At 43.3% G+C, this 25,061-nt stretch overlaps 1 protein-coding gene across 42 annotated transcripts in view; it reads left to right on the forward strand.

Annotated features, from left to right (window-relative positions):
* The window catches only part of LOC309713957 (protocadherin gamma-C5-like), a 308,827-nt gene that overhangs the window by 276,643 nt on the left and 7,123 nt on the right, over positions 1-25,061 (forward strand). For 28 of the 42 annotated variants that reach the window (XM_082545933.1, XM_082545915.1, XM_082545921.1 and 25 more), the window contains one exon: positions 24,559-24,617. In XM_082545933.1, the coding sequence (XP_082402059.1) occupies positions 24,559-24,617 (59 nt within the window). Of the gene's footprint in view, positions 1-280; positions 2,915-3,735; positions 6,359-7,163; positions 9,784-10,683; positions 13,316-14,050; positions 16,672-17,777; positions 20,518-24,558; positions 24,618-25,061 lie in introns of those variants that run through there. The other 14 variants (XM_082545941.1, XM_082545942.1, XM_082545946.1 and 11 more) reach the window with 9 other exon arrangements.

The raw sequence follows: 25,061 nt of genomic DNA on the forward strand, positions 1-25,061 counted from the left end.
TGGATGGAAGAATTCTGTGAAAATATAAATAACATAATGAGCCTCAAAATCAATTTTAAATCCAGAGAGATGACGTTGGATTAACAGGTCACACGACCAGCAGTGCATATTGGTGTACGGATTTAATCTCAGTGTTGTTGCTGTGTCTTTAACGGCACTGCTCAGCTGTCTTCCTATTGGATGTTACTGTGAGACGCTCTGCTCCAATAGTATACAGAACTGTACAAAGAGATCTACCTCCTCCCCCTACAGCCTCAGCATCGTAAACGTTAACAATGCAACGAGCTGGAGGACGGTGTGATGCGCTCGTATTTCGAATGTTGAGAAAAAACAGAAAATTAAGCGTCAGACATGAAAAACATTGGGTGTTATATTTTTACGGATATAACTAACACTCACTGGAACTGGATATTCACTTTGCTTTACTTGATGGGAAATAACATGTTGTAACGGATCGGGGATGACAAAGAGAATGAGATACCGAGACTGGAGATGGCTGGCTCTTTGGTGGCATCATTTCTTTCTCTTGTGGAGTATAATAGACGGACAGACTCGTTACAGTATCCCCGAAGAACTAAAACAGGGCTCTGTGGTAGGAAATCTTGCCAAAGATCTGGGTTTGGCGTTATCTGACATTTTTGACCGCAGGCTGCGTGTCGCCTCTCAGGCTGGAGAGCAGTATTTCAGTGTGGATGCGGGGAAGGGCGAGCTTGTGGTGAATGACAGAATAGACAGAGAGGCTTTATGTGGACAAAGCGCCAGCTGTGTGTTACCTTTACAGATAGTTCTTGAAAAGCCTTTAAATTTACATCGAATTGAGGTCGAAATAAAAGATATGAATGATAATTCTCCAAGCTTCCAGACAAAGGAGCTGTCTTTGAAAATTGCGGAGTCGGCAGCAGTGGGAACTCGATTTGTTTTGGAAAGCGCAGAGGATGCAGACGTTGGGAGTAATTCAGTAAAATCCTACACGTTGACTAAAAACGAGTGTTTTACATTGAAAATGAAGGAAGTTGAAGATGGCAAAGCAGTGCCCGAGTTAGTATTAGAGAAACCTCTTGATCGAGAGAAGAAGGCCATTCATCAGCTACTGCTGACTGCATTAGATGGGGGTAACCCAGTATTGTCTGGTACCTCACAAATAACAATCACAGTGCTAGACGTCAATGACAATTTTCCAATGTTTGAAAAAAACACGTATAAAGTTTCTTTACAGGAAAATACTGCACAAAATACATTTGTAGTTAAAATTGCGGCGACGGATGCTGACGAGGGGCCAAACGGAGAAGTTGAATTCTCTTTTGGTTCGCGGACTCCAGATTCCGTGTTGTCGGTATTTGAAATCAACCCACTAACTGGAGAAATACATTTGAAAGGAGACCTAGATTATGAAAAAGCATCGTCCTATAAAATTGAAATTACGGCAAGAGATAAGGGTGTTCCTGAAATGGAAAGTCACTGTCGTCTACAGATAGATATTGTGGATGTAAATGACAACACTCCAGAAATTGTTCTCACCTCTGAACCGCAGCCAGTTCGCGAAGATGCAGCTAGTGGGACAGTTGTGGCTTTGCTCAATGCACGTGATGCTGACTCCGGTAATAATAGTAAAGTAACACTGAGAGTACCTAAAGGCTCTCCTTTCACTCTGAAACCATCATTTTCTAATAATTACGCGCTGGTTACAAGCGGTCCTTTAGACCGAGAGAGTTTCCCAGAGTATAATGTAGAAATCACAGCCACTGATTCAGGCTCTCCTCCCTTGACCAGTAAAAATATTATACCTGTTATTATCACTGATGTTAATGATAACCCTCCTGTATTCACTCAACGAAATTATAATGTGTATTTAAAAGAGAATGGAGTGCCAGGCTCTATCCTGTTCTCAGTATCAGCATCTGACCTGGATTTTGGTGAAAACGCAAAGGTCTCTTACTCTATACTGGACTCTAAAGTGCAGGACGTTTCTGTCTCATCGTATGTTTACATTAACTCAGATAACGGCAGCATCTACAGCATGCACTCGTTCGACTATGAGAAACTGAAGGTGTTTCAGATTCAGGTCCAGGCAAAGGATCAGGGCTCTCCGTCTCTCAGCAGCAACGCCACTGTCCATGTTTTTATCCTGGACCAGAACGACAATGCCCCCGCTGTTATTTACCCCTCCTCCGCTGCCATGGGCTCCCTCTCTCATCAGAGGATGCCTCGCTCCGCGAAAGCGGGTCACCTGGTTACCAAGGTGACAGCCGTGGACGCTGACTCGGGCCATAACGCCTGGATCTCCTACAGACTGGCGGAGGCCACAGACGCCTCTCTCTTCACCGTCAATCTGTACACAGGGGAGGTGAGGACTAAACGCGCTGTGTCCGAGCAGGACGACTCCTCTCAGAGGCTGCTTATAGAGATCAAGGACGACGGGGAACCGATCCAGTCCTCCACAGTCACGGTGTCCATCATACTGGAGGACGGCCTCCATGAGCCCATCTCAGACCTCCGACATAAAGCGGCCGAGCCCAGCAAGAAAACTGGGAGAATCACCCTTTATTTGATTCTCTCTCTGGCCTCGGTGTCCGTGCTGTCTCTGGTCACTTTCCTCATCTTAGCGGTTAAATGCATCAGGAACAGCAGGAGCAGCAGCACGTGCTGCATGAGACGGACTGACTCTGATAATTACAAGAATCCAAACAGAAACCTGCAAATTCAGCTCAACACTGATGGACCTATAAAATACGTGGAGGTCCTGGGAGGAGACATGCTGTCTCAGAGTCAGTCCTTCAGGTCCTGTATGTCTCCAATGTCAGAGTACAGCGATTTCACTCTGATTAAACCCAGCAGCACCACAGACTTTAAGGAGGTGATTAGTGTCCTGGATGCGTCTTTACCCGACAGCACCTGGACCTTTGAGAGCCAGCAGGTGAGAAGAAAGCAATCGTTCTTTTTACCCGTTTTGTGCTTTACTGGCTAGTTTAATTTTACGCACAAGTTATCCGTCGGTTTGTTTAATGTTTTTATGTGTATCAGTACCTATAGTTTGGCTTTTTGGCAACATATTTATACTGGTATACCAAAAAATTTAATTTCATTATTAAATAGTGCAAATATGTTTGTTTGTTTTTCTTTGTTTTGTTTTTCAAATTTCCTTAAGCAACACACCATCATCATCACTTGCTCTGCTTAAATACTTTAAGCCAGCGAATTCAGATCTTATTCCTTCCTAATATTTGTTTGTGATGTCAAGTTTAAATAAAAAACAGAAAGCGTTTGAGACTGAGTGTTTGTAAACAAACCATTTACTGGGATTAGACTGCGTTTGTATATTGCTCTTCCTACAGTTGTTGGAATGACATTTCAGGACCACAGAAGCGGACAGCGACGCTTTAAATTTTTTTACAAAGGAGCCAAACGTCTTTCATTTACTGCAAGCATTTTCACCCAAATCATAAAACACAAAGAGTTTTAATAAGAAGACAACTTTAATATTGTAGTTGTCAAAGCTTATTTACTCGCATGAAGATTAATGATAACATGGATATTCTACCATCCCGTTATTCCTTTCACAAACTGTTACTTATTTATATAGAATTTTTCCCCAAATGTGGCTGTGTCTTTAAAAGCACTCCTCACCTCCCTTCTTACTGGGTAGCATAGATGAATTGTGTGCACCAATGAATCGTGCAAACATACAAAGGGATCTAGTCCCTCCCCCATGCACACACAGCACCCGAAACAGTTATATTGCAATGAGCTGGTTGAGGAGAAGCGATGCTCTTAACAGATTTTAATCAATTTTGTTCTTCTGTGAGGAGATTTCGGATATTTACCTTGGATTAAAATGTTATAGCCATGGATGTTAAATTTCGGTTTTTTGTTTACTTCTCTGGGAAATAATTATATCGGATCCGGGATGACAAAGACAATAGGATACCGAGACTGGAGATGGCAGGTGCTTTGGTGGCATCTTTTCTTTCTTTTGTGGAGTACAATAGACGGACAAACTCGTTACAACATCCCAGAGGAGCTAAAACGGGGATCTGTGGTAGGAAATCTTGCCAAAGATCTGGGTTTGGGACTGTCTGACATTTTTGACCGTAAGCTGCGCGTTGCTTCTGAGGCTGGTGAGCAGTATTTCAGCGTGGATGCGGAGAAGGGCGAGCTGGTGGTGAATGACAGAATAGACAGAGAGGCTTTATGCGGACAAAGCGCCATCTGTGTGTTGACGTTGCAAGTGGTCATTGATAAACCTTTACAGTTGTACCGAGTGGAGGTGGAAATACAAGATATCAATGATAATTGCCCTACATTCCCATCTCCAGAAACAACATTGCAGATAGCAGAGTCGACAGCGGCAGGGGCACGTTTTCCTTTGGAAACTGCGCAAGATCTTGATGTCGGAGTGAATTCAGTGAGATCGTATAGTTTAAATAAAGACGATTATTTTACTTTAAAGCTTAAAGATGTCTCCGGTGGAAGGAAGGTGCCAGAGTTAGTCCTCTCTAAATCCCTCGACAGAGAAAAAAAGCCTACACATCACCTCCAACTAACAGCTATAGACGGAGGAAACCCGGTGAAATCTGGGATATCTCAGATAACAATAAATGTATTGGACATTAATGACAATTTCCCCGTTTTTGAGAAAAATGTTTACAAAGTCTCTGTAAGCGAAAATAGTGTGCAGGGTACACCCATTATTAAACTGATAGCAAAGGATATTGATGAGGGTCTCAATGGAGAAATTGAGTATTCATTTGGGGGGCACACACCAGACAGTATCTTGTCTTTGTTTGATATTGATTTATTAACCGGGGAAATTAGTCTGACAGAGAGTTTAGATTTCGAATCAAATGCTAATTATGAAATAGATGTTTCCGCTAGAGACAAAGGGACTCCGAGAATGGAGGGGCATTGCTCTCTCCATATTGAAGTATTAGATGTTAACGATAATGCTCCAAATATATTTCTGACCTCCCAACCTAACCCTGTGCCTGAGGATGCACCAAGTGGGACTGTAGTAGCGTTAATCAGTGCAAGAGACATGGATTCCGGTGACAATGGTAAAGTGACACTGCAGCTCCTTAAGGGCTCTCTTTTTAAACTGAAACCCTCTTTTTCTAATAATTATGCACTGGTTACTAGCGGTCCTTTAGACCGAGAGAGTTCCTCAGAGTGTAATATAGAAATAACAGCTACTGATTTAGGGTCCCCTCCTCTGTCGACAAAGAAGACTATTAATGTCACTATCACTGACGTTAATGACAATGCTCCTGTATTCACTCAGAAAACCTATAATGTGTATTTAAAAGAGAATGGAGTACCAGGCTCTATCCTGTACTCAGTATCAGCATCTGACCTGGATTTCGGTGAAAACGCAAAGGTCTCTTACTCTATACTGGACTCTAAAGTGCAGGACGTTTCTGTCTCATCGTATGTTTACATTAACTCAGATAACGGCAGCATCTACAGCATGCACTCGTTCGACTATGAGAAACTGAAGGTGTTTCAGATTCAGGTCCAGGCAAAGGATCAGGGCTCTCCGTCTCTCAGCAGCAACGCCACTGTCCATGTTTTTATCCTGGACCAGAACGACAATGCCCCCGCTGTTATTTACCCCTCCTCCGCTGCCATGGGCTCCCTCTCTCATCAGAGGATGCCTCGCTCCGCGAAAGCGGGTCACCTGGTTACCAAGGTGACGGCCGTGGACGCTGACTCGGGCCATAACGCCTGGATCTCCTACAGACTGGCGGAGGCCACAGACGCCTCTCTCTTCACTGTCAATCTGTACACAGGGGAGGTGAGGACTAAACGCGCTGTGTCCGAGCAGGACGACTCCTCTCAGAGGCTGCTTATAGAGATCAAGGACGACGGGGAACCGATCCAGTCCTCCACAGTCACGGTGTCCATCATACTGGAGGACGGCCTCCATGAGCCCATCTCAGACCTCCGACATAAAGCGGCCGAGCCCAGCAAGAAAACTGGGAGAATCACCCTTTATTTGATTCTCTCTCTGGCCTCGGTGTCCGTGCTGTCTCTGGTCACTTTCCTCATCTTAGCGGTTAAATGCATCAGGAACAGCAGTAGCAGCAGTACGTGCTGCATGAGACGGACCGACTCTGATAATTACAAGAACCCCAACAGAAACCTGCAGATTCAGCTCAACACTGATGGACCTATAAAATACGTGGAGGTCCTGGGAGGAGACATGCTGTCTCAGAGTCAGTCCTTCAGGTCCTGTATGTCTCCAATGTCAGAGTACAGCGATTTCACTCTGATTAAACCCAGCAGCACCACAGACTTTAAGGAGGTGATCAGTGTCCTGGATGCTTCTTTGCCCGACAGCACCTGGACCTTTGAGAGCCAGCAGGTGAGGCGAAAATTGAAGAAATAACCTGCATACACTTTTCATTATTGCTGTCATACATTTCCAAAATAATCTTTTAAAAAATATATCATTTTAAATGAAAATTTAACATCAAATTGGTTTCAAGTGACAGCAGTAATTTATTTTTCGTGTGTTTTGACTCTAGTATGATTAGGAGAGAATAAATTGATACTATTGAACTGTTTTGCCTGCGCCTGGTATATTTTAAATGACACCGAAGTGCAACTTTGAAAACAAATCTTTTTTGTGGCTTAAAATAAGCTATTTAAAATATTGTTCAGAATAAGATTGTCGGAATTGCATCTAAAAATCTTATTAACTTCTTTTTTTTACCAAAACATGAGCTCGAAGTGATTTTTTCGTATTCAAAATGTATCTTTTTTAAGCCTACCGACAACATATTTTATTGTTGTTGTTTTTTCTATAACACCAGAGATGTACAATTTGTGAGCTGATATTAAGCTAAACAGTCAATGCATCTTTTATGTGGTCTTAATTCATTGCAGTAATCACTAGAAAACCTTTTGCCCTTTTAAATTAATATTCTTATTTATATTTATTTTTTATTTATATTTAATTTTCGAGAGAAAATTATCACACAGACCGGACTTGAACCTTCATTTGTACAGCTTCGCTTCTGGCAGTGTGTACTGGTTTCATGAATAGGCTTAGCTCTCTGTGATTGGATATTTAAACTGGATGCTGTGAACCAATAGCATACAGAACTGTACAAAGAGATCTACTCTATCCCCCATTCACTCGCATCACAGTAACCCTCACTGTGCTCGGAGGTGGAGAGGACATGCGCTTATCCAATGGCGTCCGGAATATATATTTTGTTACAAATAGCTTAAGGATTTTTCTATACAGTATCCATTCTGGTGATGGCTTTATATGCTGGGCTCTGTCGATGAATATTTGGATGGGAAATAATATATTCTAACGGACCAAGGATGACAAAGAGAATAGGATACCGAGACTGGAGATGGCAGGCGTTTTGGTGGCATCATTTCTTTCTCTTGTGGAGTACAATAGACGCACAGACTCGTTACAGCATACCAGAAGAACTAAAACAGGGCTCTGTGGTAGGAAATCTTGCCAAAGACCTGGGTTTGGCATTATCTGAAATTTATTATCGTAATCTGCGTGTAGCTTCTGAGACTGGTAAGCAGTATTTCAGCGTGGATGCGGGGAAGGGCGAGCTGGTGGTGAATGACAGAATAGACAGAGAGGTTTTATGTGGACAAAGCGCCCGCTGTGTGTTACCTTTACAAATTGTAACAGAGAATCCCTTGCAGCTGCATCGTATAGAAATTGAAGTAAGGGACATAAATGACAATTCTCCGGTTTTTATAACAGAGGAGAAATATTTAAAGATAGCAGAATCTACTGCCACAGGCATTCGCTTCCCTTTAGACATCGCGCAGGATCAGGACGTTGGAAGTAATTCCGTTAAATCGTACACATTAAGTAAAAACGAGTGTTTTAGTTTGAAACTGAAAGAGTTGTCTGGCGACCGACAGGTTCCGGAGCTGGTCCTAGAGAAACCGCTTGACAGAGAGAAGCAAAGTGTACATCAGCTATTACTGACAGCGTTAGATGGAGGTAATCCTGTAAAAACTGGAACGACAAAAATCGTAGTTACTGTACTTGACATCAACGACAATGTTCCTGTTTTTAAAAAAGCTTTGTATAATGTATCAGTACATGAAAATATTGTTTCTGGTTCTGTACTCGTTAAAGTCGAAGCAGCAGACGCAGACGAGGGCGTTAATGGAGCGATTCAATACGCATTTGCTGAACACACATCAGAATCACTGTTATCTGTTTTTCAATTGAATCCAGACACAGGTGAAATTTCTTTGATAGGGCCTTTAGATTATGAAAGCAATGCAGTGCATGAACTACGTATTACTGCAAAAGACAAAGGTGTCCCTGAGATGGAAGGTCACTGCCGCGTGCAAATAGTTGTCATAGACATGAATGATAATGCTCCAGAAATAGTGTTGACTTCAAAACCAAACCCAGTACGCGAGGATGCACCAAAAGGCACTGTTGTAGCATTAATCAGTGCACGAGACCTCGACTCTGGTAATAATGGAAAAGTTTCATTAGAATTAAAAAGTGGGCCTCCATTCACTTTGAAACCTTCATTTTCTGACAACTACGCTCTCATTACAAGTGGTGTTTTAGACAGAGAACGTTTTTCAGAATATAATATTGAAATTACAGCCACTGATTCAGGCTCACCTCCCTTGACCAGTAAGAAATCTGTACTTGTCACTATCACTGATGTGAATGACAACCCTCCTGTGTTCTCACAGCCCTCTTATAATGTGTATTTAAAAGAGAATGGAGTGCCAGGCTCTATCCTGTACTCAATATCAGCATCTGACCTGGATTTCGGTGAAAACGCAAAGGTCTCTTACTCTATACTGGACTCTAAAGTGCAGGACGTTTCTGTCTCATCGTATGTTTACATTAACTCAGATAACGGCAGCATCTACAGCATGCACTCGTTTGACTATGAGAAACTGAAGGTGTTTCAGATTCAGGTCCAGGCAAAGGATCAGGGCTCTCCGTCTCTCAGCAGCAACGCCACTGTCCATGTTTTTATCCTGGACCAGAACGACAATGCCCCCGCTGTTATTTACCCCTCCTCCGCTGCCATGGGCTCCCTCTCTCATCAGAGGATGCCTCGCTCCGCGAAAGCGGGTCACCTGGTTACCAAGGTGACAGCCGTGGACGCTGACTCGGGCCATAACGCCTGGATCTCCTACAGACTGGCGGAGGCCACAGACGCCTCTCTCTTCACTGTCAATCTGTACACAGGGGAGGTGAGGACTAAACGCGCTGTGTCCGAGCAGGACGACTCCTCTCAGAGGCTGCTTATAGAGATCAAGGACGACGGGGAACCGATCCAGTCCTCCACAGTCACGGTGTCTATCATACTGGAGGACGGCCTCCATGAGCCCATCTCAGACCTCCGACATAAAGCGGCCGAGCCCAGCAAGAAAACTGGGAGAATCACCCTTTATTTGATTCTCTCTCTGGCCTCGGTGTCCGTGCTGTCTCTGGTCACTTTCCTCATCTTAGCGGTTAAATGCATCAGGAACAGCAGTAGCAGCAGTACGTGCTGCATGAGACGGACCGACTCTGATAATTACAAGAACCCCAACAGAAACCTGCAGATTCAGCTCAACACTGATGGACCTATAAAGTACGTGGAGGTCCTGGGAGGAGACATGCTGTCTCAGAGTCAGTCCTTCAGGTCCTGTATGTCTCCAATGTCAGAGTACAGCGATTTCACTCTGATTAAACCCAGCAGCACCACAGACTTTAAGGAGGTGATCAGTGTCCTGGATGCGTCTTTGCCCGACAGCACCTGGACCTTTGAGAGTCAGCAGGTGAGGACAAAAAAACAGTAGATCTAAGCTTTTAGATCATTATTATTCTTATCGTCGTTTTTAAGTCACTTTGAAAAATCAGCGGTGTTTATTAAATTCTTGAAATGTTGCTTTTTTTGCACAGTGCAGATATTCTTTTTCAGTATAGAATTTTTTCTATTAGCATTATTAAAATTGTGGTATTGAATTGGAATTTATTGCAACTTAGCTTTCCGTTAAGGGTTATTACTGTTGTCCTTTTAACTCGTGATCCATTAGCATTAAAACCCGCGTTCCCATTTCAATCGAAAACCACTTAATTTACTTTCCTGTCTGAATCACCCTAAAATAATAACGGCCTTTCAAAAAAATGTTGTGGGTTTTTTGTTTGTTGGTTTGTTTTTTGTTTTTGCGTCTGTATATTTTTTTCCTTCCACTCAGTCGTGATTTTCTTTCCATAAGTACTCTCTGAGGATCTTGAAATATTCACAATTGTTTCATTTTTCTCCGACATCTTTCTACTGTGATAGAAAATATCACAAACACTGAAAACGTAATGATGGCAACATACTTAAAGAATCGAATTATTTCTTATCACGATCTAGTTCGTTCATAACGTTCTCTTCTCTCTGCGACAGCAGTACACAATAATTTAATGTAAAGTATTTTTTTTTCTTTTACTTTGGAAACAGGGCATTTTTTGTGTCTTTCCACTCTATTGTGCTTGTATAACACCAAATTGTATTCCCCTCTCTTGTTTGTATTGTGAGAGAGGTGGTGCAAAACCCAAATAGCAATGTTAGTGCTCCGTCATTGGATAGTATAGATGTATGCTCTGAACCAATGGCATACAGATCTCTACAAAGAGATCTACTCCATCCCCCATTCAGTCGCGTCACAGTAACTGGCACAATGCTCCGAGATGGAGGTGGAGAGGAGATGTGCGTATACACAAATGTCCAAAATTTAGACCTTTGTTATTAACGTGCATTTGTGGATTGATCTCTAGCATCATATTCATTCTGGCGCTGGAATTATTGTCGAGGTGGTTATGTGAACAATATATCGATGGGAAATAACACATCCTAACGGATCGGGAATGACAAAGAGAATCAGACACCGAGACTGGAGATGGCTGGCGCTTTGGTGGCATCATTTCTTCGCTTTGTGGAGTACAATATACGGACAGACTCGTTACAGTATCCCAGAAGAATTAAAACAGGGCTCTGTGGTAGGAAATCTTGCCAAAGATCTGGGTTTGGGACTATCAGACATTTTTGACCGTAAGCTGCGTGTCGCTTCAGAGGCTGGTAAGCAGTATTTCAGCGTGGATACGGGGAAGGGCGAGCTGGTGGTGAATGACAGAATAGACAGAGAGGCTTTATGTGGACAAAGCGCCAGCTGTGTGTTGCCTCTTCAAGTAGTAATAGAGAATCCACTACATCTATATCGTATAGAAGTGGAAATTAGAGACGTTAATGACAATGCACCGAAATTCCTTAGCAAAGAAAAACATTTGAAAATTGCGGAGTTGACAGCGGTGGGTGCGCGCTACCCTTTGGAGACAGCACAAGACCTCGATGTGGGTATTAATTCCCTAAAATCATACAGTCTTAGCAAAGATGAATGCTTTAGTTTAAAAATTAAAGAACTTGCGAATGGCAGAAAAGTACCGGAGCTTGTACTTGAAAAAACGCTTGACAGAGAAAAACAAGGTATTCACCAATTACTGTTAACAGCATTAGACGGAGGGAATCCTGTCAAAACGGGAACATCAAAGATCACAGTGACCGTTCTAGACAATAATGACAATGTTCCTGTTTTCAAAAAACCGTTATATAAAATTACGGTGCCTGAAAGCAGTCAAAGTGGCTTAATGCTCGCAAAGGTAGAAGCAACTGACCAAGACGAGGGTGTGAATGGAGAAATTGAATATTCATTTGCTGACCATACACCAGAGATATTGCGCTCTATTTTTCAGATCAACTCTGCAACAGGGGAAATTTTCCTTAAAGGAAAATTGGATTATGAAAACTTTGCAACTCACGAGTTAGATATCAGTGCAAAAGATAAAGGAATTCCTGAAATGGAAGGTCACTGTCGCGTACAGGTGGAGGTAATAGATATAAATGATAACGCTCCAGAAATTGTTCTGACTTCAAAACCGAGCCCAGTACCAGAAGATGCACCAAGTGGTACAGTAGTAGCTCTGCTTACAGCTCGAGACCTTGACTCCGGTGACAATGGTAAAGTGACATTATGGCTCCCAAAGGGCTCTCCTTTTAAACTGAAACCCTCTTTTTCTGACAATTACGCACTGGTTACTGGCCGTAATTTAGACCGGGAGACATTCTCGGAGTATAATATCGAGATTACAGCCACTGACTCAGGCTCACCCTCTCTATCATCTAAGAAGACTATTAATGTCACTATCACTGATGTAAATGACAACCCCCCTGTGTTCTCACAGCCCTCTTATAATGTGTATTTAAAAGAGAATGGAGTACCAGGCTCTATCCTGTTCTCAGTATCAGCATCTGACCTGGATTTTGGTGAAAACGCAAAGGTCTCTTACTCTATACTGGACTCTAAAGTGCAGGACGTTTCTGTCTCATCGTATGTTTACATTAACTCAGATAACGGCAGCATCTACAGCATGCACTCGTTTGACTATGAGAAACTGAAGGTGTTTCAGATTCAGGTCCAGGCAAAGGATCAGGGCTCTCCGTCTCTCAGCAGCAACGCCACTGTCCATGTTTTTATCCTGGACCAGAACGACAATGCCCCCGCTGTTATTTACCCCTCCTCCGCTGCCATGGGCTCCCTCTCTCATCAGAGGATGCCTCGCTCCGCGAAAGCGGGTCACCTGGTTACCAAGGTGACAGCCGTGGACGCTGACTCGGGCCATAACGCCTGGATCTCCTACAGACTGGCGGAGGCCACAGACGCCTCTCTCTTCACTGTCAATCTGTACACAGGGGAGGTGAGGACTAAACGCGCTGTGTCCGAGCAGGACGACTCCTCTCAGAGGCTGCTTATAGAGATCAAGGACGACGGGGAACCGATCCAGTCCTCCACAGTCACGGTGTCTATCATACTGGAGGACGGCCTCCATGAGCCCATCTCAGACCTCCGACATAAAGCGGCCGAGCCCAGCAAGAAAACTGGGAGAATCACCCTTTATTTGATTCTCTCTCTGGCCTCGGTGTCCGTGCTGTCTCTGGTCACTTTCCTCATCTTAGCGGTTAAATGCATCAGGAACAGCAGTAGCAGCAGCACGTGCTGCATGAGACGGACAGACTCTGATGATTACAAGAACCCCAACAGAAACCTGCAAATTCAGCTCAACACTGATGGACCTATAAAGTACGTGGAGGTCCTGGGAGGAGACATGCTGTCTCAGAGTCAGTCCTTCAGGTCCTGTATGTCTCCAATGTCAGAGTACAGCGATTTCACTCTGATTAAACCCAGCAGCACCACAGACTTTAAGGAGGTGATCAGTGTCCTGGATGCTTCTTTACCCGACAGCACCTGGACCTTTGAGAGCCAGCAGGTGAGCATAGAGTATTAAAAGATGTGACAAATAAAACTACATTTCAAATATCACTGATTGTGCTCCAGCAGAATTAAAATTATAGCTTTTTTGTGTGAAATCATAACGAGAACTCAAAATCGACTGCAATTATAAATAACTTGTGTATTTAAATTAAAGCACTAAATTTACATTTATTTTTAAATATCCGATCACTTAACTTTTAAGTTATTTCCATAAGTTGTGGTCCTCGGCTGGTTTTATCATTCACCACTGTGTCTGATAGTGTGCAGGTTTTCGAGTTGACCGTTTCAGCACCGCTCAAGTGGACAGCGACTCCCACATAGGCCACGTTAATCGATTTTGAAAAAATAAAAAAAAGACATTTCCTCAAGACGGTAACAAATAACAATACCTAAACATTTATATAACATATTTATCTGTTAGTAGGTGTTTTATCTTTGTTTTGTTTTACATTTTCCAGAATTATTTATCTTCCCACAGACATCCTAAATTTGTTGTGACTAATATGTTCTATGATGAAAATGCTGTGATGATATAAGGAGTTTCGGGTGTTTTCAATCCTTCTATCATGGCAGTGCAAAAGCCTCATTGTGTCTTTAACGATGCTGCACCGTTGCCTTCTCATTGGATGCCAGCGATGGATGCTGTGCACCAATAGCATTCAGAACTGTACAAAGAGATCTACTCTCTCCCCCATGCAGCTTCAGTCATCACAATGCTCAGAGAGGATAGAGAGTAGGCAAATGGTTCATACACTTTGAGTATAAGGTTAAATCTTAATCATATCTTTAGCTATAAAAACGTATCATTCCAATGGGATATGTCGCGCTTTTGGAATACGGATTTTTGCTTTATGGGCTCCGTTCTTTGTGGATATTGTGTTTTTTGTTAATCCAGGGATGACAAAGAGAAAGGAATATCGAGACTGGAGATGGCAGGCGCTTTGGTGGCATCATTTCTTCCTCTTGTGGACTACAGTAAACGCACAGACTCGTTACAGTATCCAAGAGGAGCTAAAACAGGGCTCTGTGGTAGGAAATCTTGCCAAAGATCTGGGTTTGGGACTTTCGGACATTTATGACCGTAAATTGCGCTTTGCCTCTGAGGCTGGAGAGCAGTATTTCAGCGTGGATGCGGGGAAGGGCGAGCTGGTGGTGAATGACAGAATAGACAGAGAGGCTTTATGTGGACAAAGCGCCAGCTGTGTGTTGCCTTTGCAAGTGGTCATTGAAGATCCGTTACAGTTACATCGAATTGAGGTGGAAATACGAGATATTAATGACAATTCTCCACGTTTTCTATCAAATGAATTGTCTTTGAACATAGCCGAGTCAGCAGCAGTGGGACTACGCTTTCCTTTGGAGAGCGCATCTGACCCAGACGTTGGAAGCAATTCCCTAAAATCATACACACTCAGTAAAAATGAATGTTGTTCCCTTAGAATAAAAGAAATCGAGGGTGGGAAGACCGTCCCGGAACTTGTATTAGAAAAGCCTCTAGATCGAGAGAAAAAATCAGTCCACAAAATATTGCTAACAGCATTAGATGGGGGAAATCCAGTAAGATCCGGAACCACACAAATAACCATAAGCGTTCTTGACAATAATGACAATATTCCGGTTTTTGAAAATAATCTTTATAAAGTGTCCCTGGGTGAAAAAAGTGTACAAGGAACTGTTGTTATTCAACCCAAAGCGTCAGATGCAGATGAAGGTTTAAATGGCGAAATTACATTCTCGTTTGGCTCTCGGACGCCAGACTCGGTGTTGTCGGTCTTTGATATTAACCCTTCAACCGGTGAAATCATTCTGAAAGGGGAGTTAGATTATGAAACTGCCAAGTCATATGACATTGATGTGACTGCAAAAGATAAAGGTAGTCCTCAGATGGAGGGTCACTGCCGCGTGCAGGTTGATATTACTGATTTCAATGATAATGCTCCCGAAATAGTTTTCACTTCTCAGCCCAAGCCATTGCGTGAAGACGCACCAAGTGGGACAGTTGTGGCTTTGATCAGTGCGCGAGACCTTGACTCTGCTGATAACGGTAAAGTAACGTTGCAAATTACCAAGGGCCCTCCCTTTGCTTTGAAACCGTCGTTTTCTAATAATTATGCGCTGGTTACCAGTGGGACCTTAGACAGAGAACGATTTTCAGAATATAATATTGAAATTACAGCCACTGATTCAGGCTCTCCTCCCTTGACCAGTAAAAAATATATACCTGTTATTATCACTGATGTGAATGATAACCCTCCTGTATTCACTCAGAAAACCTATAATGTGTATTTAAAAGAGAATGGAGTACCAGGCTCTATCCTGTACTCAGTATCAGCATCTGACCTGGATTTCGGTGAAAACGCAAAGGTCTCTTACTCTATACTGGACTCTAAAGTGCAGGACGTTTCTGTCTCATCGTATGTTTACATTAACTCAGATAACGGCAGCATCTACAGCATGCACTCGTTCGACTATGAGAAACTGAAGGTGTTTCAGATTCAGGTCCAGGCAAAGGATCAGGGCTCTCCGTCTCTCAGCAGCAACGCCACTGTCCATGTTTTTATCCTGGACCAGAACGACAATGCCCCCGCTGTTATTTACCCCTCCTCCGCTGCCATGGGCTCCCTCTCTCATCAGAGGATGCCTCGCTCCGCGAAAGCGGGTCACCTGGTTACCAAGGTGACAGCCGTGGACGCTGACTCGGGCCATAACGCCTGGATCTCCTACAGACTGGCGGAGGCCACAGACGCCTCTCTCTTCACCGTCAATCTGTACACAGGGGAGGTGAGGACTAAACGCGCTGTGTCCGAGCAGGACGACTCCTCTCAGAGGTTGCTTATAGAGATCAAGGACGACGGGGAACCGATCCAGTCCTCCACAGTCACGGTGTCCATCATACTGGAGGACAGCCTACATGAGCCCATCTCAGACCTCCGACATAAAGCGGCCGAGCCCAGCAAGAAAACTGGGAGAATCACCCTTTATTTGATTCTCTCTCTGGCCTCGGTGTCCGTGCTGTCTCTGGTCACTTTCCTCATCTTAGCGGTTAAATGCATCAGGAACAGCAGGAGCAGCAGCACGTGCTGCATGAGACGGACCGACTCTGATGATTACAAGAACCCCAACAGAAACCTGCAAATTCAGCTCAACACTGATGGACCTATAAAATACGTGGAGGTCCTGGGAGGAGACATGCTGTCTCAGAGTCAGTCCTTCAGGTCCTGTATGTCTCCAATGTCAGAGTACAGCGATTTCACTCTGATTAAACCCAGCAGCACCACAGACTTTAAGGAGGTGATCAGTGTTCTGGATGCTTCTTTACCTGACAGCACCTGGACCTTTGAGAGCCAGCAGGTGAGAACAAAATCCGAAGGGAACTCAGTAAAATTATATCCCTAACCCTGAATTTAAAATTAACGTATCCTGATTTTTTTTTTTATCCTGATTTTCATTTTGCAGTTCCTTGCTTATGTCTAGCAATGAGTGTAGTGCAACAAGTTCTCCTGCTCGCAGTTTTTTGTTTCTACACTTTCTTATTTGATTATCACTATGGAATGTAGTAACTTTAACAAATCCGGGTATATATTTAATTAAGTGATAATATACATAATCGCTTTCACTCTCTCTACCATGCAATGCGTGTGTGTTTGTGTGGTACAACTATAATGGTAAAAGTAAAATTTTACCACTACTATTGGTTTCAATTTATTATTGCATATCTTTTTTTTTTCCAAAAAATATTATCAGTTTCATGTTTTTTCTTACTTTAAAAAAACACTAGTTTTTAATAGAATTAAGGCAAACTTACAATTCAGTTGCAACAATTATTTTAATTCACTCTTAATATATTTTAGCGTTTTCAATAAGTATAATCAGTTATTAGTTTTCGGTCTTTATGTTAATGAGGCGTATCAAATATAGAAATCCCCTCTAATTCAAATTGCCAGGATCTTCAAAATGCCTGCCGTGTGTCGTTTTATAGTTTAAAAAATGTGTATTTATTTGATTTGATTTTTATTTGTCTAGAATTACTGAGGTTTACAATGAAGCCTGTTTTTAACCTTTAATCTTCTTCTGATAAACTGTATTGTTTGCCCTCAGGGGAAAATCCGGTTTGGAAACCACGCCCCCATGCGGGCGCAAATAGCATTGCGTTATATGACATAAGGCTGATACCCCACTGTTTTGACAATGAGAACTATCAAAGAAAACCACGTGGGTGGGGGGTTCTATATAAAGATGACTTATCCTTTGCATTTATGACTTCGATCTCCGTTATAGGTTTTAACAGACTCTTGGCGTGCTGTGTTATTTGTCTTTCGGTGTAATCTCAAACTTTTGAAACCAATTTTTTTTTTCCGAGTTGATACTCGTATGTGGAAGTGAAGTCACTAAAAAGTTTTCGGTGCGTGTGAGAGAGAGAGATGACAACACTGATCCAACCCTGTCTTCCAATGAGAGGGAAGGCCTGAGTTGCCTCTCTCCGCCCATGAGGGGAATCAGGCGGAGGAGACACAAGCAGAGAGTGGAGGCAGAAAAAAACTTTGAGTTTTCGCTCTCGTTTATTTTTTTTTCTTTAAAGACGGCCGTCATGGTCACATCAAAACATCACATCGCCCTTTTTCTAAAATGGAAATGTTTAGGAGTGTGGACGTCGCGTTTTAATTCTATCATGGATACGCTACAGTGAAAGAAGTTAGAAACGTTGCCGTTCCCTGATCCTCGGAGCGCAGTACAATGGACTCCGCGCAGACAAAGTACTCGGGAGGAGGGAGGCTGTGGAGGGTTTACTTTTATCTAGCATGGGTCTCCTGTGCGTCCGCTCAGCTCAGCTATTCCGTATCGGAGGAACTAAATCCAGGCTCTGTCGTGGGGAATATCGCTAAAGACTTGACTCTCACTGCTCAGCGGATTGTTCAGAGGAGGCTGCGGGTGGTCTCCGAATCATCAGTGCAGTACTTTGAGGTGAAGCAGACGACTGGCGATTTGATTATTAAACAAAAAATTGACAGAGAGAATCTGTGCGATTTAAGTTCAGCGTGTTCACTACACCTTCAAATACTTATGGATGATCCTTTAGAGATCCATCGCGTCGTGGTGAACGTTCTGGATGTGAATGACAATGCGCCGCAGTTTTCAACCACTAACATTTCTTTGGAGATTTCTGAGGCAGCCGCACCTGGCACACAATTTCGTTTGGAGAGCGCGCACGACCCTGACGTGGGTACCAACTCGTTACGCACGTATCATCTCGCATCAAATGACTTCTTTACTTTGAATGTGGAAACTAAAAGTGACGGCCGCAAGTTTCCAGAGCTAGTGGTGGATAAAGCTTTGGACAGAGAGAGGCAGGCCTCGTTTCGCCTGCTGCTCACTGCTGTGGATGGGGGTCAGCCAGAGAAATCTGGCTCAACACTTCTGCTCATTGACATTCTGGATGTAAATGACAATGCGCCCGTCTTTGACGAACCTGTAAAGAAAGTTACATTATTAGAAAATGCTGCACTGGGCACTTTAGTAACGAAAGTAAACGCCACAGACGCCGATTCGGGTAGCAACGGGGACATATCGTATCTTTTTAGTAAATACACACCACAGCACGTTCTCAATCTATTCACTGTGGATTCTAAAAGCGGGGAAATCCGTGTAAAGGGTGTTGTGGATTATGAGGAGATGAATGCATATCACATAACAGTGCAGGCCAGAGATGGTGGCTCTCCCGCTATGGAGGGCTCCTGTAACGTCATTGTGACCATCACTGACGTGAATGACAACGCACCAGAGGTGAAACTGGTGTCACTGACTGAGTCTATCAGAGAGGACTCAGCACCGGGGACCGCTATAGCGTTCATAAACACACGGGACCCAGACCCTGGTCTGAATGGAAATGTTAAGCTGACTATCACGCCAGGTTTACCATTCAAACTCATGTCAACTTTTGACATGAGTTACCGCCTGGTCACAGCTGGCAACCTGGACCGTGAGACTGTCCCAGAGTACTCAGTTATCATCAAGGCCACTGATGCTGGTTCCCCTCCCCTTTCATCACAAATCAACTTTGTGGTGAAGGTGTCTGATGTAAATGACAATGCCCCCACTTTCTCTCAGCCTTCATACTCTGTGGACATCTCAGAAAACAACGCTCCCAGTTCTCCCATCGCTGTCGTTTCTGCCACTGACCCAGACCTTGGTGAAAATGCACACGTCTCTTATTCAATCCTTACAAGCATGGTGCAGGGCTCACCCATATCTTCTTATGTCTACATCAACCCGAAGAGCGGTCACATTTACAGCATGCGCTCTCTGGATCATGAACAGCTTAAAGCTTTCCGTATAGAGGTGCAGGCTGAGGATGCTGGAGTGCCCCCACGGACATCCAACGTCACTGTGCACGTGTTTGTTGTGGATGTGAATGACAATGCACCAGTGATTGTACACCCCTCCTACTCAAAAGACAAAAGATTAGAGTTCACTGTGGCCCCATCTGCCAGTCCAGGGCACCTTATAAATAAACTGGTCGCAGTGGATGCAGACAGTGGGCACAATGCTTGGTTGTTTTACTCAATTGCTCCTGGACCAAATGCTGGTATGTTCCGTATTGGGGCACACACTGGGGACCTCCGCACAGCTCGAAAGTGGGACGAGGAGGAAAGTGGTTCAACTTATGACATTGTGGTCATGATTCAGGATAATGGCGACCCACCCAAGTCCACTTCTGTGAACGTTACAATAACTGTGGATGAGAAGGCACCAGCCAACGATGCTCCGATTATTCCTCACCACATACCTTTCTACCAACGCAATGGGATGCCAGATATCACTTTGTACCTTATCATCTCTCTAGCCTGTGTGTCAGCGGTGTCCTTTATCACATTTGTTGTTCTCATGGTGCGCTGCCTGAGACACCGTGGCCCAGGGCTGGGAGGCTCTGAATGCTGCTGCTATGGTCACCACAGGTCCAGCCGCTACCATCAGAGGCCTAGCAAGGACCTCCACCTGCAGCTCAATACTGATGGACCCATACGATATATGGAGGTTGTGGGAGGTCCCCAAGAGCCACATACACGGACCTATAGGCCCTGCTACTCCACTATATCTAGCCGAAGTGACTTTGTATTTATGAAATCACCCATGCTGAGTCACAACAACACACTCAACATGACGCTCAGCAAGAAGTACCTTATGAACTCAGCCAGTGAGGTGAGAGATTAAGTGGGAGAGTGAGCATATACTTTTCACTATTAACATTAGACTTGTGGAAATGCATAAACATCCTAAAATACGTCTCTGTTTTGTTATGCACTGAAAACTTCCCCAGTGACTTGCTGTATTTTATCTTTTACTCCATTTGTTTTGTTTTACCCAGAGGACCAGTCTCTCTCTACATGGTGACAGGGCTCTGAGAGTGCTATTGTTCTGTTAGATAGGTTTGTGAAGAGTGAAAAAACATCTTAATATTTAATCTGACCCAAAGGCAAATGTGGTTACTATCTCTGGCTTGAAGCATTTTAAGTGACAGAGAATGCTGCTATTTATGAAGAATAAAGCTGCAGTTATAAAGGAAAAAGAAGCTAGCTGGAATAGCAAAACAGGGGGAAAGGGGTAAAACATAAGTGCTGTTAACAGATGGAGGGGAGGAGACAACCAGATGAAGATGGGTACTGCAGAGTTGGCTCAGTGAAATGGCTGGAAGATAGAGGGGAACAGGATGACAGAGAGAGAGATGGGGGTGACGGAGGAAAAGAGCCAGGAAAGAAAATGGTAAGATGGGTGGAGGGAGAGAGCCAAAGAATAAAGCAGTAGCTGAAAAACAGGAATTTGTGGGGTCAGTGGCCTGAACCCTGACTTCCTGTTGTCCTCTGAACCTTTGATTGGTTCCATGACTCAGCATCACATGAGGTCGCTCTTAGTGATCAGTGGGGAATTCAGTAGAAAAAAATAGAACGTTTTGTTTTTCATCTTTAATCAATTTATCCTCAGTATTCCTCATCTAGCATTTCACATCTACGTGAGGTTGCTCTGTTATTTTGATAATGATTTTTACCCTTGACTATTTAAATTTTTTTTTTAAACCCTCATATTTCTACCAACTCTGTTTTATAAAGACTGCACAGAATTAGGTTGTCCCTGAGGTCAGCAGCGTACCATCTGTCTCTCTACTCTGGTGACACGTGTGCAACAAGGACAGCAGAGCAAAAGAGATAGAGGGACTGATAACTGGAAAGGAAGGATGGCTTTATGCATGTGTGGCACAGTGACAGACGGCACAGGCTATAAAGCTTTAGAGTACCACTACGGGTGTTTGCGTGCCTGCATGCATGAGATTGTGTGTAAAAAGCATCAGGCAGGAGGAGCCCTGGGGCCTTAGATCCTTCCCACTGCCCCTCTTTGTATCCTTTATTCATTTGCAGTGTGCTCTCTTGGCAAACTCTCTTCAATAACATGCTTTCACATAAGACTTGGGTTAAAATTACAGTATATTAAAGGATGTGAAGCATTTTGACTCACTGCAAAGTCATAACCCACCTTTTCCCTTTTTTTTTTTGTTTCTCATTTGCATCAAGATCTGAATGTTACCGTTTAGTATTTCAGTCTTTAAGCTTGTGTGAGTTAATAAGGGTTGGCACAAAGTTAGCCCAAGTGTTTTTTGTAAATATGCTTTTTTTATGGATGACAGAGCTGTGCATTGGACATGCTGGTTCATGCGGTTCAGTAAAACTGTCCTCAGAGGTTATGATTAGTTGAGTCATGATGTTTGTTTAAAGGAGCGGAATATCATAGTCAAACACTACTCATTGTGATCCTTTCTTGTGACGGTGCAAATTAAAACAGTATTGAAGTCGGCAGTTTAGATTTGAATACCATGATTTTGACCTTCCTGTCCCTAAATCCAGTTCTCTTTATATTTTTGAGCTTTTATGCACATTACTGTGAGGTAGCTAAGGAATCCAGCCAGGTTCTAATTCACCTGGAGATCCTTCAAAGCTCTTTGGTTCAACTCAGAGATGTAAGGGAAGTACATTGAGCCATTTTTAAATCTTCCAGGTTTAATATAATCGTCTTTCTGTGGGATGAGAAGTTGGGCCCACAGAGCTGTAATCTGTCTCTTCATTGGCAGCATGTCTGGATAGTCTGTCTGACCTTCTCTCTCTCTCTCTCCATGCTTACGTTTAGCTTGCTCTCAAAAAAAGAAAAACAGCTTGTGAATTTTTAATAACCTCATTCATATTTCTTTAGTGACCGACTCATTAAAGAGAACAAATCATAAAGAAACAAGCACAGCTAAAGCTCCTCAGATAATTGCAGATGAAGTCAATTAGATTTTGTCTCTGTAAGCCGGTAATAGGTTTTACTATTGGGATTTGTTTTACCTAGAAACTGTTGTTGATGTAACCACCTTAATTTAAAACCTCGGCAACACACATCGGTTTGTTGAACGTCTTCAGTTTTACTCAAGCAGATAAGCATTGGAGATTTATAAAATAGCCTAGTTTTATCTGTCTGCTTACACCCGGCTTTCCATAAGGAAGCATACAGGAAGATATTCCAGTACAGTCTGTTATTCTTCTTTCCACATGCCTGCATTGGGATTTAACCTTGAAAACGATCAGTGTTTGTCTGTGAAAGTGTGTGGTGAGAACAACTCACACAGCTGGAATGCTGGGTCTCTTTCTTTGTGGATGTTTGCTTCCCCTCACTGCTGATATTTTTTTTCTCCCTACAACCCAGACAGATTTACATGCCCACGCACACATACACATCTCTGTGTCCAATTTTAGACTTTAACCATCAACCGAGCTCTGCCGTGAAGGAGGATGAGAGTTCATTTTTCACCCTCCCTCTCATCTTCACCCATTAAAAACATTTCACACTGTAATAAAAAGCTTGCGAGTTGTTACGAGGAATAACCAAGCAACCGTGTCTGTAACGGACCTTGTTTTTCTCTTCCGGAGAGCTGACTTGTATTCAACATGAAAACAACACTGAAACTGAATCCACCGACAGCTATTTTCACTCAACGCTACATGCATTATGGGCTTGTTCAGCAACTGTACTACTGCTTCCATTACTTCTTCATCATGCACACTCAACTCTGTTGGGAGTATCTTCAGGTCCTGCGGTTAAATTCACTTGTTTTGTCTTCAGGCTGTTTCAACAAACTGTATTTCCCTGTTTGGTCCTGTGTGGTCACTAACCTTTATTCCTTTATTTACCTGTATTCTAACAGATTCTCAGTCAATACTGCTCCTTGCGTGTAGCTGTCTTTCACTTTTCTCTGCTGCTCTCTTGCTTCTTTCCATCATTCCCTTGGGTAGAACAGCTCTTTTAATAATGCAGCACATCATTCTGTTGGCCTCTCTCTCCAGGGAGCTCTTGTGTCGATTAGGCAGCAGAATCTGGAGCCAAGCCACGGGTCTATTCACCGCATCACTGCACAACAAGAGAGTCAGAGAGAGTGAGGGAGGGAAAGAGCTAGAGAGAGACATGGTGGCATGGCCCGTGAGGTAGAGATGGACAAAACCGCAAAGGGGTTGAAGACATTAATAGACAGCAGAAGCATGCAGAGATGGGAGAGGCTTTTATCACTGCTTCTAAGTTTTGGTATCCAACTTCTTTTGTCCTCTGACTCTTTAAAGGAGATTTTTATAAGAAGCAGTGTGGGAAGCTAATCAGTCTGTCTGTGTGTCTCCTAAAATTCTTGTCAGTGTCATAGTTTTGGTTTGCCTTCATTTTTCCACTCATGAGCTGGCAAGCTCAGTATTTTAGACACATCTCTATGTGTACTGTCATCCACTGAAATAATCCTTTCAGATGCAAGTCATTTGGACGTCCAGTTCAGCTTCTGGCCGCTTTGGTGCAAAGCCGATTGCCCACTTAAATTAACACGTTCTCTTTTTGATGATGTCAGTCTTTTGATTTTAGTTTTGAGGGTTTTCTTTTTTCCTTTTTTTTAATCAGGCCTGTAGTTTTTGTGTATGTGTGCGTGCTCAGTTTATGCCCCACAGTGTTTGGGACAACATGGATGCCTGAAGGTACAGTTATTCGTGGCCATCTGTAATGCTTTGATGAGCCTCAGTGAAAAACTGTAAAGACAAATGATACACACAGGCATACATCGTCATTGCACACATCTCAACTACAAACCAAATACATAAAAACACTAAACTGCACCTTAGAAACATCTTGCTGTTGTTGCGATGAAACATATATTTCATACTGCATCTTCTGTTCTCTTCACAGCAAAAGCCTCCCAACAATGACTGGCGCTTCACACAGGGACAAAGACCCGGACCTAGCGGGTGAGTTAGCAGAGTAACACATTGATTCAGCTGAAATACGCAGTAATATCTAGATCATGTTATTGCTTTTCAAGGGGGAAAAGAGTAAAAGGGGTGAGGGATTTTTTTTTAAAAAGGGGGGATGGTAGTGAGCGCTGTAACCATAATAATTTGCTACCTGCAGTGTGCCATCTGATTTTAAAATACAGATGGCATCACAAGCAAACATTTTTATGTGACTTCAAATTTTATTCCAGTGGTGATGAGTTTCTTGTTCCACCTGATTGCATGATTCTGCTCAGTAAGGTTGTGAAAAGCATCTCTGCCTGTTTCCAGGCTGCTTTATAAAATGGCTGCTGCAGCTTCCACTCCCCCTCCCCCTCCCCTGCTGTTCCTTTCCTCTCTGCGCTCCCTGAGCCTGTGCGCCATCGCTCAGTACTACTGATGAGGAACAGTGACCAGAGC

This window comes from Aulonocara stuartgranti (assembly GCF_965226115.1).
Source record: "Aulonocara stuartgranti genome assembly, chromosome: 2".
Classification (NCBI taxonomy): domain Eukaryota; kingdom Metazoa; phylum Chordata; class Actinopteri; order Cichliformes; family Cichlidae; genus Aulonocara; species Aulonocara stuartgranti.